The sequence below is a fragment of the Aquila chrysaetos genome, chromosome 23 (genome assembly GCF_900496995.4).
Source record: "Aquila chrysaetos chrysaetos chromosome 23, bAquChr1.4, whole genome shotgun sequence".
Lineage (NCBI taxonomy): Eukaryota > Metazoa > Chordata > Aves > Accipitriformes > Accipitridae > Aquila > Aquila chrysaetos.
Window position 1 is genome coordinate 5,146,320 of NC_044026.1, and position 12,859 is coordinate 5,159,178.

Sequence of the window (12,859 nt, forward strand, 5' to 3'; positions counted from 1 at the left end):
TCCCCACCACGTGACCGGAAGGGCCTGCGCCACACCGGAAGCGGCGCGGCCGTCCTTCCGTCTTGGAGAAGCGCGGCCTGAGGCGGCGCCGGGCCCCGGCTGCCGGCCCCGTCACCGCTCCAAGGCCGCCTCGAAGCGGCGGGCCCGGCCTCCCGGTGTGGCGGTGGCAGGTGCTGGGGGAAAGGCCTGGAGCGGGTGGAGAGGTTCCGTCGCCTTTGCGCCTCGGGCGGGGAGCGGTCGCTGCGTGTGTGTGTGTGTGTGTGTGTGTGTGTGTGTGTGTGGGACGGGGGTGAGGTCCATCCCCGTCCTGCCGGGGGAATGGCATCCGAGAGTTTGGACGCGGTTAATTGGACGGGGTGGAGGAGCGTGTCTGCGTGAGCGAGCAGCGCGGAGGGGAGGGAGGGTGCTGGTTTGCAGGGCAGCAGCAGCAGCAAACAAAACGTGAATGCAAAGCGAGGTGTTACCTAACAAAAGTGGGGGAGAGCTCCCTTCCACTTTTCACTGGAAACGAGTGCCTGCGGGTTATCGGTGCACTTAAGAAAATGAAACGTAGCAAGCTGATAATTTGCTTGCCTACTGATTATTTTTTTGACAGCAGACATCCCCATTATCTTGCTTTCCGGAGTTCTGAACATCTGAAAAGTAGCACACTACTGACTTCCTTTGGTAACTCTGGGGTGGCCTCTTGCACTTTAAAGGAACAGCATGTTCCGCAAAACATGTTTCTTTGCGGTGTGCGCAGGCCCTGAAGCTCTTATTAATGAGAACAAAATAACTGTTAAAACAAATCACATGCAGATTATGTGTGTTGACGTTGGTTGTTCTTAAAAGCTTTTCTCACAGCTTTTTTCTAGTATGAATGTTTTAGTTTCTTTGCTACCAGACTTATGTAGTACTGTGTGATTTTTTTTGTTCTTTCTGCTTGGGGATGGTGTATCTATTTTGATTTTCTTTTATACTTTTACTCATCATCTGCTTTCATTTAGTAAGTTTTTTGGAGGTTTTTAATACATCTTGGTTAGAGCAAAATTCTGTAGTTCTCCCAATGCCATGCATTAACATTTTTACTCTGGGCTACAGGAATGTTAAGTTCTTCACAGCTTCAGGAGCGAAAGCTGCCTAACCTCTCCAGACAATAGTTTATCACTTCAGGATACACCCAGGCTCTTCAAAATGGTTGGGGGTTTTTTGGCAGTCAACCTTTGGGCAGCCCTCTTTAACTTAATACACGGTGTTTACTTTGATAATGTTGAAGGATAACATGGCTGTCTTGCCAGAGACTTGCATTTATCACTTCACCTTAGGCTATTTCTCTAGTACTTCCTGGGTTTAGTTGGTTGGGTTTTTTTGTTGTTGAAGGTCAGAACACTAATTTACACCCCAGGTGAGGATGCAATTTGATAATATAATGGAAGCCCAAACTAAAATCTTTTTAACTTCTGAAAAAAAATAGGAAGTTCTTGGATAAAAGTTTGCTACTGTCTCTTGGTAACATGGTTTGCTTCTGGCTATATTCTTGGTTCTGTCTAAGTTTACTTAATGGTTACTTCTGAGTTGTCTGCCTTACCTTTTTTCCACTCAGTTTTGGAAATTTTTGCCATGGTTTTCAATGTTCTCTTACAAAAGCAAAGGGGGTTTTTAGATGTAATAATTTGAAACTAAATTCATTTTGACTATTGTTTAGTTTCAGGATTGTTCACAAGAGCATTGTGTTGATGTTGGTTTCTCTGTTGGTCCACAGAAATTTCATTTGATGCTTTATATCTCCATTGTACGTGTGGACTAGCAGTAATTGTTATTTCTTAAATCTGTTCAAGATGTTTAGTGTTATGTCTTCCCCTGTGTTGGCTAAGTGGTCCATACAGACCAGTCATGACAAATTAAAAGGTGATTAAACAAGGTCAGCAATTTCTCATTTGCTGTTCTTTGGAGTGTTGAGCACAGCTGTCTGCTGGTTTCTTATAAAAACAATGCAAGTCTGGAGTTCAGTAAAATTGCACAGATTCTTTTTAAAAATACTATTAATTGCTTTATAAATTGTATCTGTCCCTTGACAGTGCTTGATTGCAAAAGGGTAGGTATGGTTTGTAGAATGAATATTAGAAGTGCTGCTTAGCACTTAAAGACAGACTTCCAGAATAGTTGTGATAGTAGAGGACAGAAACTCTTAGTTTCTGTGGTACTGCATCTTGAGCTTAATGAATGCTTTATGGACCATGCTTCCAAATTTGCTGTGTGAATGTGCTTTATAACTGCTGGTGCATATAGTCTGATACAGAGAATGTGTAAGTAGCACTGAATAAAACAGACACTCTGCAGATACTAAAAAAGAACCAACAAACCAACCAGCGACTTTTATTATGAGTTGGATGATACGTTGCATAAATTATTATTTAAACAGCTTGGAAGTTACATATTTCTGATTGCTGAAGAGTAAGGAATGTACAGTATGTGTTAAAATGGAATATGCCTATGATATTTCACTAGGAGACTGTACTAATAGGCCCAAATTTAGTGTAAAGCAACGTGAGATGTTAACTTGTAGCGCTAAATGCCTTGTGCCTTCCCTAGAAATCTGAGAGCCGAAGCTTGTATCTTTTCACGTACAGGTGATAGAAACCTTTATGTGAGAGGTTTATAAATCACTAAGTACTGGCAGGAACAACTTGTAGTGCCAGAGTGTCTGAGAGCGCCGATAATATGCTGGTTGCTTGTGGAGAAAGCATCACTTCAAAATAGCTGGGTGCTGTTGTGAATCTGCTTCAGAATAGACTTGAAGTGGAAGCATACAATTCGATTCATTTCTGTGGTTATTAATGTGCTCATTCTGGCTTGTGTAATCAGGTTGGAAATAGACTATAGACTATTGAAAAACGCAACAATGGATTTTTTGTACTGGTGAATGTTAAATTTGATATTTGAGTATGCGTGTGGAAGTAAATAGTGGTGTTTTTTTTCTCTTTAATCAGATCACCCAGAAGACACAATGAGCGTCAAAGCTTTCAAGCTCGTTTCTGCTGTTGAGCGGGAGATGTTAATGGGAGACAAGAATTACATCAACATTGAATGCATTGAGTGTTGTGGAAAGAACCTCTATATTGGAACCAATGACTGCTTTATCTATCACTTTCTGTTGGATGAAAAGGTATCAGCAGCTGGAAAAATAACTTTTGCTGCCACCAAGCAACTGCATAAATACCTGGGCTTGAAGAAGCCTGTGAGTGAGTTGAAAGCGGCCTCTGCCCTCACCAGGCTTCTTGTGCTTTGCGACAACACAATAACACTAGTTAACATGATGAACTTGGAACCTGTCCCCACTGGCGCTAGAATCAAAGGAGCTGTGACATTCGCATTAAATGAAAACCCTGTGAGTGGGGATCCTTTTTGTGTCGAAGTCTGCATTATCTCAGTCAAGCGGCGGACCATTCAAATGTTCATGGTGTTTGAAGACAGAGTCCAGATAGTGAAGGAAGTGTTTACTCCAGAGCAACCCTGTGCCGTGGCTGTAGATGGTTATTACTTATGTCTTGCACTTACTACACAGTATATCATTTTGAATTATAATACTGGCGTCTCCCAGGATCTATTTCCTTATTGCAGTGATGAGAAACGGCCAATTGTGAAAAGGATAGGCAGACAAGAGTTTCTGTTGGCTGGCCCCGGAGGCCTAGGTGAGACTAAGGATTGTAATTTTTTTAACTTCTCTCTTTACTTTCTCTCCATTTGGGAAGCAAAGCTTAACTAATGTAAGTGTTCTGCACAATAATGATAATTTTCTTCACAGGGCTGTACTGGAATGTTGAGATAAAAAGGTAGATGGTAAATTTTTGGTACTAAGCATTATTATAACTCCCCTACTTTTTTTAATGCACAAAAATCTGATTATTTGTAATTTAATCATGTCTGTAGAAAGTTTCATTTCTGTATAGAGAGCTAACAGCAGTAGTGTCTTGCAGCCCAGAGTAAAAAAGTTGGTTGGTACCAAGTGAAACTTCAGAGACTGACAGCCTCTCTGTAGCGTGACTAGCTGGACTGGGTTTGAGGAGCCTGATGTTGCTATAGAATTGTTAAATTAGTGTAGACGAGTTATTTTTCCTCAGTTGCTATTGAGAGGCGTTCATACAAAGTCCATTTTATAGACTGTAACAGGTTCACAAATATGTATGTTGTACTACAGTGCTAATAATAAATGTTAGTGGCAGTAAGCTGTATCCTAACTCCTGTAGAATTAAACTCTGTCCTAACTGTAGATGTTGTGAGATACTACCCAGTTTTTTATGCTCCCGTTTGCTTAATTTTTTTAATAGTATTTTTCAGCTTCATATTACAGAAGATGATAGTTTACGTATTGCAAAACCAAAGTTAGATTATGTGAAATAATGCTCCTGTCTAATAGACAGATGATTGTAAGGACTACTGCTGCTGTAATCTGTCTAAATCAACAATATGCTGTGAGGTCAGTAATCTTGAGCTTTTTTTGAAAAAGCTGCAATATCCCAGAGCTGACAGACCACAGGCAGAATGCTTTCGTGCTGTTTGCCATATGACTCTCCATTTAGGAGATGCAGTTTGTGTATCTTCCCTGACACATTAGGAATAGCATGACACAAAGATCACAGCTATTTAGGCCCTTAATTCAGGGATCTGCATCGGTTTGGGCTTTTTAATATCAATTCCAAAGAAGAGCAAGGGTGCAATCAGTTGTTTATATTGAAGTTTTGTCTTGTGACCAGAATGTGAGATGTGCATCAACTCACCAGTTTTTCTTGAAAGAAGTACAGACTCATTAGAATATCAGTTTATGCAAATTAAAGATGTTCCAAGATGAACTTGTTTTTTTCAGACATAGGGCTTTTCTAAGTCACCTTGGTTGCCTGCTTCGTATTAAAACTGTTAGTTGCTTTAAATGTGGACATGTATTTGTGGACATTAACCATTTTAGTAGTGCTGTGAAAGTTAAAATTTGTGAATTGACCCTCTGAAGGTATTCCTTTTTGACATGTTTCTAAGGAGATCCCATTTTTACTTTAATCTTTATTTATCTTTTTAGGAATGTCAAACCAGATTCTGTTCAAGTGGTTCATTTCTTTTATGATTTAAGAAGAATAGATACACTTTCAAAAGCATAATTGTATTTAGTCAGAAAGCAGAATTTTATTTAGTCTGTCTTTTGCTTTTATCTGGTGTCCTGGAAGAGAGCTATACAATAAGACCTTTACTCATAAAATCCAACATCCTTGTGTAAGTAGATTGTCCTGGGGCTAGTATATCAGGTATGTGGTATCTTAAGCAAATGCACTTCTGCAGCTCTAAACATGCTATAAACTTCCCTTTTCCTCATAATACAGGCAAAGTCTATCTTCTACTAGCTCAGAAACGTTACAAAGACTGCTTGCTATGGATTGCATAGTCTTTCCTTGCCTAATTCAGCTTGTGGGGGTTTTTTATTATCTGTCCTCTATTCCCTCCCCACTGTTGTTTTGACTAGTATAATCCATCTTGCTGTTCTTCCTTGGTGAAATTCGTAGTGTCTTTAACACTCGTGTCTTCAAAGTTGTGAAGATGGTTGAGCACCTTTATAATATATAAGCATTGTGTATCTTGGCATTTGAGGTAGGCCTCTGCTATAAAGTGAATGGACTTGAAAAGGCTTGATGTAAATCTTCACTTCTAATTTGGGTTTGCTTTTGTATGTCTTACTGGTAAAGACATGTTCATTTGGCACTTGCTAGAGCATCTGTGCTAAATTCAGCCTCTCTTACTGAGGTGGATGTATTCTGCATTAATGTATTTGGCTTTACAGTGTTTGAAGTGACACTGATTTAGATTAATTTGCTTTTGAGTTAAGACTGGAATTTAGAATGACAGAAAGCAACTGCTTAAAATAGTAATCATAAAGTAAAACATCTTTGAGTTTCTTGGGTATGTAACCTGTTTCCTTACCTGGACTCTTTGCATTTAAAACTGATTGTTAGAATTGTTCATAGTTGATCCATAGATTAGCCATTCAGTACTTTGTTGGCTCTACTTGCAGTTAGTGTATAGCTCATTCTTTCAAAGGGAGGAGGAACGTCATTTTTGATGCATCTTCATTCTGTGCAGTAATTAGTTCATTCAGAATTGAAAATCAGTTCTTTCTGATTGTGTGTGAAACTATACTTGCCAAAATTCAGGTTTTCATTTCATGAAGCTCTTGTTGCATGCTTCTAATCAGATTTCCTGCCGTACAGAGGCTTTGAGTTTTCAAAATTTCAGCACACAGTTCTTGGATATTAGCACAGGGCATGCTTCTGAGCAACTGCCCCAAAACATCAGAGGCCTCGACTCAGACCAAGCTCCCAAGGGAGGGTGCAGCTCTTCAGGTCTTGAGCTGAAGGGAGTGCCTGGTGCCTCTTCCAGAGATTGGGGCAAGGAGAAATTTTGTCCTCACCTGCAGGAGATGTGTGCTTGGTTGAGGATTTCTGTTGCCAAGTAAAGGAGATGCAGGAGATCAGCAGAGTGCATGGCATCAGAGATGACAAAAAGGAAATTGAATCTTCTACAGGACCCAGGCGTGAGCCTGTACCCCCAACTGTGCTGAGGGAAGGGCGGGCTGAGTCTCTGCTTGTTCTGTGATGGCAAAGGCTGGAAACTTGTGACTTCTCGTGAAAGGAAGAACTCTCCTTCTCTGCCTGCAGATCTGCATCTATAGAGTATGTTCAGTGCTCTGGTAGCAGAGGAGAAGCAGGAAGCTCTGTCCAGCAGATCATCTGAGCCTGTACAATGCAGTAGCACAACCAGTGAGTAATAGTAGTGGGAGACTTCCTCATATTGGAGATGGAGGTTTTCTCATCAGTCCTGCTGGTGAGGGAGAACAGCTTGAGGAGGAGTGGGTGGATCATGCAGGTCACCAGCTGATTGCACAGCTCGTGGTGATGGGGGATTTGGCTTTTATGACTATGGATCTCTATTTAAGGATTTAAGGGGGGCACTTGAACCACTTCAGGACGGCAGACTTTGGTTTGCTCAGGGACCTGCTTAGAAGAATCCCATGGGATACGGTCCTGGAGAGAAGCGCTACCTCACTAAGTGAGTGGGGAGGCTGAGAAAGCTGGGACTGTTCAGTCTGAAGAAGAAAATGCTTTCAGAGATCTTGCCAACATGGGGGGGAGGGGGGAGATGTGCACGGGTAAAAAAAACAGAACCAGGCTCTGCTCAGTGGTATTGTATCCAGTGAAAGGATGAGAGGATTTTAGTCAGTACAAACTGAAATACAGGAAATTTTACATAAACATAAGAAAACAAATTCCTTATTGTGATGGTGCTCAAACCAGGAAACAGGTCTTGGAGAGGATGTGGAGTCTCAGTTCTTAGAGACACTCAAAACCTGACTGGCCAAAGTCTTGAGCAGCCTGTTCTAGCTGACCCTGATTTGAGCAGGGAAGTTGGACTAGACAGTCTCCAGAGGTCCCTTCCTGATTCAACTATTCCATTACTTTAATGAGTAAAAAAAATACAAATTTTAAATACCTAATTTTAGTTTATTCCTTTTGCTTTTCCAGAATAAACTCTTCAGTGGTGCATGGTTTGAACAGTTGTATAGTGATTGAGTAGACTACAAATGGAATTGGAGAACTGAGCCTTATAACTTATAAAAAGCGTACAGGTACTAAGCAGAATGATTCACCGAAGGTTATGCAGTGCCTTTTCTCATAGCTGATGACACTGCATGAAGCAGGGTAGTCAGCAGTAACCAGCATGTTCCCTTCTTGTTTTCACCCACTCATAGTGTTCCTCGTAAGTTTTCATATTCCTTTTTAAACAAGTAATAATAATAAAGAAGTTTTATTTCAATTTTTAGAGATACTTTCACTAACAAGCTTTTAGTTTTAAAACAAATAAACAAAATCTACAGTCTATTGCACAAAGTCCTGAGTAACCTGATCTAAGTTGGTCCCGTTGAATGTCGTTCAGAAAACCCTTCTGACTTCAATTATTCTATGATTCTATAAATTTCTAGATCTCTTGGTGCCGAAAACAGTGTAGCTGTGTTTTGGGTAACTCTTGTAACCTTTGGATAGCATATGCATTTTTAATACAGAATTGATTACTGGCTTCATCTAAGTTTCATCAAATGCATTCCTGTACTATAAAAAGGCCATGGTTTCTGATTGTAGTTGTCATGTTTATTGTTATCCTTAGGTGAGAGCTGGATGAAGACAGAAAATGCATCATTCTACGACAGAAGCCCTAGCTATTGAGGGCAGAGGGATGTAGAGAGATGTTGACTTGGAAAAGTACTGTGCATTGCTCTGCATACCCTTTCAGTTCCATGAAGGATTTTTGAAAATTACCTAAAAAAGAGCTCTGTCATTTAAAAAAAAAAAGTTTTTAAAATCAGTTTTTATAACATTGGGAATGTCAGAGAAATAGAAGGTTCTAAGAATTAATATTTCAAATATAATTAGCCCTGAGTTTACTACTGGTTAGTATGTATTTAACTCAAGTTTTCTCCCACTTTTTGAAATGGTATTATAGCACAGAGTAACAACTGGAAGGCATTAAAAATGGGTAATGCAGCCTGCCTGGCATAAAACTCCACTTCTGATCCGTAAGAGTATCAATATCTGTAGAGTAAATAGGGAATTGTATATTATGGTAAAAAAAAGTATTTTCTGTAAGGTGCTCTGATTGAAAAGCTGATCATTGTAGTGAAAAAGCAAATAGCATCACTTGCTAATAGTCAGATGTGAAATTTTAATTTTGTGTTGCACCTTTAGTCAAGGGAAAGGGCTGATCATTTCAAAGCTGCTGTAAAGGATCCAGAAGCTTAGTCTCTACACTGTAGTTCCATAAAAATCTACAACCTTCTGGTTTCCTTTTTTTTTTTTTTTTTTTTTTTTTTTTAATTCCAAGATGGTCCTCCTACCCAGCTACCCTTGCCTCATTATCCTCTGTTTGGAAGAGATTTTGTAAATTGAATAACATAATCTTTTAATCTCTTCTGTCCTTTACAGCTCAGACTTATTCTGCCAGCTGTCAAGTGGCTCATTCCTGCCAAAGAACAATTTTCATGGGCATGTCTTTTTAACAGCATGAGAATACTGGTTTTAAGGGGTATGAATTCATGTTTAGAACAGAAGTTTACATTGTGCTTCGGTATGGCTCAGCTGGCAAAGGATTACTGAACTAGGTCTGAAAACTTTGACTGGAGTTTTTCTTCAATTAATGTCTCAGGAAGAATTGGGGAATACCAGGTACCATAGATAGAACCGGTGGTGTGTCATCCAAAAGCAAGTCAAATTCCTATTAAGCCTGGAGAAGGAAGAAGGACAGAATAGACAGGAGGAAAGATAGTGGCAAAGAAAACACAAATTAACTGAAGATTTAATATGGTTATTTCGAAGACAGCACAGGAGGTATCATTGGGATATTAAAAAAGTCTTTGTACTTGGCTTTTGGGAAAATACGCTTTATACGCAGCCTCTGCATTTTTTCAAATGATTGAAAACACAGATGCCTCACAGGAAGTGACTCATCCCAAGGAGCTGGACCCTTGTTCTGTGAAAATTTTGCTGGAGCAAAAGTGAAAAAGTATAAGTAAATGATTGTCTGTTGACTAAAATGCTCTTTAGACATTTGACACTACAAGGAACAAATATGCCTCTATTGCCAGATAGGTCAGGCAATGCAGGTCTGTGGCTCCTGCTAAGGCAGTGTTGTTTGAATGCTGAGTCTCACTAAAAATTAGTGTTGGGAAATGAATTCAGACTACGTGGCATAATTCTTGTAAAAAAATCTGAAACTTACTAAACTTGAATAATTCTTGCTAGTTTCTTTCAGTATTCCTCCCTTCAGTTTTTGGTATTGTCTGTTTCTGTGGTGAAGGAGAAGGAAAAAAAATAATTTGAACTGAACTAACCAACAGGTCTATAACATCCAGGGAGATGTGATGCACTGTCGTCATGCTGCCTGATACTGCATCTCTTGTTCTGAGACTTTAATTTCTGTGCCTTGGTACCCATGCTTCATATTGGGAAAACAAGAGTCTTCAACTAGCACAAGCCTCAAGGCTTTGTTTTTCCCTTTTTGTAGGCATGTTTGCAACTGTAGATGGCATTTCACAGCGTGCCCCTGTGCACTGGTCAGAAAACGTGATTGGAGCAGCTTTGTGCTTTCCTTACGTCGTTGCTCTCGATGATGAGTTCATTACAGTGCACAGCATGCTGGACCAGCAGCAAAAGCAAACCCTGCCTTTTAAAGAAGGTCACATTCTACAGGACTTTGAAGGTATTAAAAAGAACACTTTTTTGCATCAGTAATTCTGGAACAACTGCCATTGTGGGCACAGTCACTTCAGTATGTTTTTTAAATACAATATCTAGCAAGCACGTTAACTGTTGAAACTATTATTGCAAATGCCTTCCCAATTAATTATGATAGGTAAACTTTAGCCATCCAACATTCCATGCTTCTAACAAAATGTATGGTCATTAAATGTGTTCTAATTGTCAAGTTAATTGTTGGGTATGAGTCTGAGGGGTTAGAGCTTTTTCTTGTAACTTGATTATTGCTTGCAAAGGAGCAATGTTAATTTAATGCTACTAGTCAGTAATTGTGAGCTACAGGTATTTGTCCGTTGGCTATCCTGACAAAGTTCTAACACCTTAAAAATTGTTCTTTTGTATTCCTTTCTAAAAGGTTTTAAATGGGGTATTTCATAAAGAATTGTTAAACAAAAAATACAAAATTTTTTTTTGTCTGCTCTTCAATTAAGAGCTCTTAAGTGTGGAATACATTGCATTGCTATTTTCTTCCAGGAGAGCTACAAACTCTAGCACTATGAACTGTGTATTACTTACTACCTTTGATGTACAACTTACAATTTTCTAATGTAAGCCTGTGGAAGTATCTGGCAGTTAAAAGTCCCTATTCTGTGGAATCTGGGCAATAGTTTCAGTGATGGCCTTTACAGCTTAGCTCATCATGAGAGATTGTAGCCAGTTTAATTTACTCAGACTGGAACAAAATCTGCTGTAAATAAATAAATTTACCATTATCTCTGTATTTCCAAGGTGCAGTTTACAGGTAAACTATACTATCTAGTAAATACAGTAACAACAAAGATGAGTTTTGGAACTCTTAACACTGTTTAGGTTCTCATATCTTAAATAGCAAATCTTAAAGCTTATTTCTGAAATGTGTTTTTTTTGTAGAGAATGTAAACTGAATATGTCTGTCTGCTCTGTCCAGGGAAGGTGATTGTTGCTACTAATAAGGGTGTGTATATCTTGGTGCCGCTACCTTTGGAAAAACAGATTCAGGATCTTCTAGCTAGCCACAGAGTGGAAGAAGCCCTTGTTCTAGCAAAAGGAGCTCGAAGGAATATTCCAAAAGAGAAATTTCAGGTCTGTCTTTCCTTTAATTTTTGTGAAAACATAAATTTCACAGTGGGGCCATATATGCCAATGGTCACATGACTAGAAAGGGTGGGGGAGGAATTTGCATTGAAAAGAAGTCTAATACCTTTTATGGTTTCACCCTGAAGAAATAGCCGTGCTGCTGAATTGGCTCGTGCATGATTGGCTATGACATTGGCAGGGTTGAATGCTGCTGTTGTGCTGAGGTTTTGGTGTTGGTTTCTTTTCAAGTGTGTAACTTGAAAAAATTGAAACAAAGCTGAAAAACTAGTGATAGAAAGTCCTCTGTGATGCTTCCTTAGAACTAAGTTGTTGTTATTTGCTATTGCTGTTTAAAAAGTATACTTTATTTCAGATCAGAATTTTTAGATTTTACTTTTTATATCAGAGATTCTCACCATATCCTAAACTCCACAGCAGTACAGCTTCAGAGTTAAGTGATGGGAAATCTTAAAGCAAATACATCCTACTTCCAAACTCGTACAAGTAGTACTTGTACTGGTGTGTAACTGAATATTTCGGCTTTTTGTGTGGCAAAGTATCCTAGTAACTCTTTGATTAGAGTGTTGATTAAAGATTTGTATTAATTTCCTTGTACTTCTGGTTTATATTACAATACATATTCTACTGTATTTGTTCCTATTTGTCATTTAGAGACTGAAACTTGGAAAAAGTAGCATGAAATCTCTACTCGCCAAGTAGGTGAATGAATATTTGACTTGGTTTCTTTCCTTTTGTAAGAGCAAAATTTGATCTGTAACCTGCAGAAAATCTGGTTTTGTTTTTTTAATACACTTCAGAGCATTTTGTTGCCGTTAAAATATTCTCTGTTGCATTACTTTTGGTTTGTTTAGGAAGATGTAAAGTTTGCAACATGACTATGGAAATTACAGAATTGCAGTGGTTCAAAATGATTCCGTCTCTCAGGATTTTATTTTTTTTTAAATTTCAATAAGTTTCTAATTCCTTGTCATTTAAATAAAAGGCCCTTGAAAAACAGTTATTAAATTAAATGAAATTTGTATCAGCTTTCATTTTGATCCTTAACTCCTCCGTTGAATGAACAGCTGGGAGGCTGCTGGAAGTAAAAAGCTTGGTGAGAAAAGTGTTTCCATCCTTTTGCTAAGGTACAACTATCTGGAAGTACTTGAAGCTGACAAGTATTTAGGCAAATACAGAGTTCAGTTTCTAGCATGTTTGGCTTTGCATCTTCACTTCCAACTTTTCCTTTGCAATCTGTTTAAAGCAGCAAACTAAAATCCTGCTGTGAGGACAGGATGCATGATCTAATCAATGTCTTCGAAGTGTGATGACCTCTAATTCTCCAATTATTTTCTTTCCAGTTTATGCTGATTTAGTGTGGGAGATGTCTTTCTGTGTTTTACCACAGGATGAACTGCAATTCATTATCTAAAATACATCATGTAGAATCTCACTCCTAAGTTTTCTTGCATTTAGGT

At 38.9% G+C, this 12,859-nt stretch overlaps 1 protein-coding gene across 4 annotated transcripts in view; it reads left to right on the plus strand.

Annotated features, from left to right (window-relative positions):
• Window positions 1–51: 51 nt before the first annotated feature.
• The window catches only part of TGFBRAP1 (transforming growth factor beta receptor associated protein 1), a 33,856-nt gene continuing 21,048 nt past the window's right edge, over window positions 52–12,859 (plus strand). For 2 of the 4 annotated variants that reach the window (XM_041119424.1, XM_041119425.1), the window contains exons 1-4: window positions 52–170; window positions 2,970–3,671; window positions 10,075–10,269; window positions 11,233–11,387. In XM_041119424.1, the coding sequence (XP_040975358.1) occupies window positions 2,987–3,671; window positions 10,075–10,269; window positions 11,233–11,387 (1,035 nt within the window). In that variant the 5' untranslated portion in view covers window positions 52–170; window positions 2,970–2,986. The remainder of the gene's footprint in view (window positions 171–2,969; window positions 3,672–10,074; window positions 10,270–11,232; window positions 11,388–12,859) is intronic. The other 2 variants (XM_029999296.2, XM_041119423.1) reach the window with 2 other exon arrangements.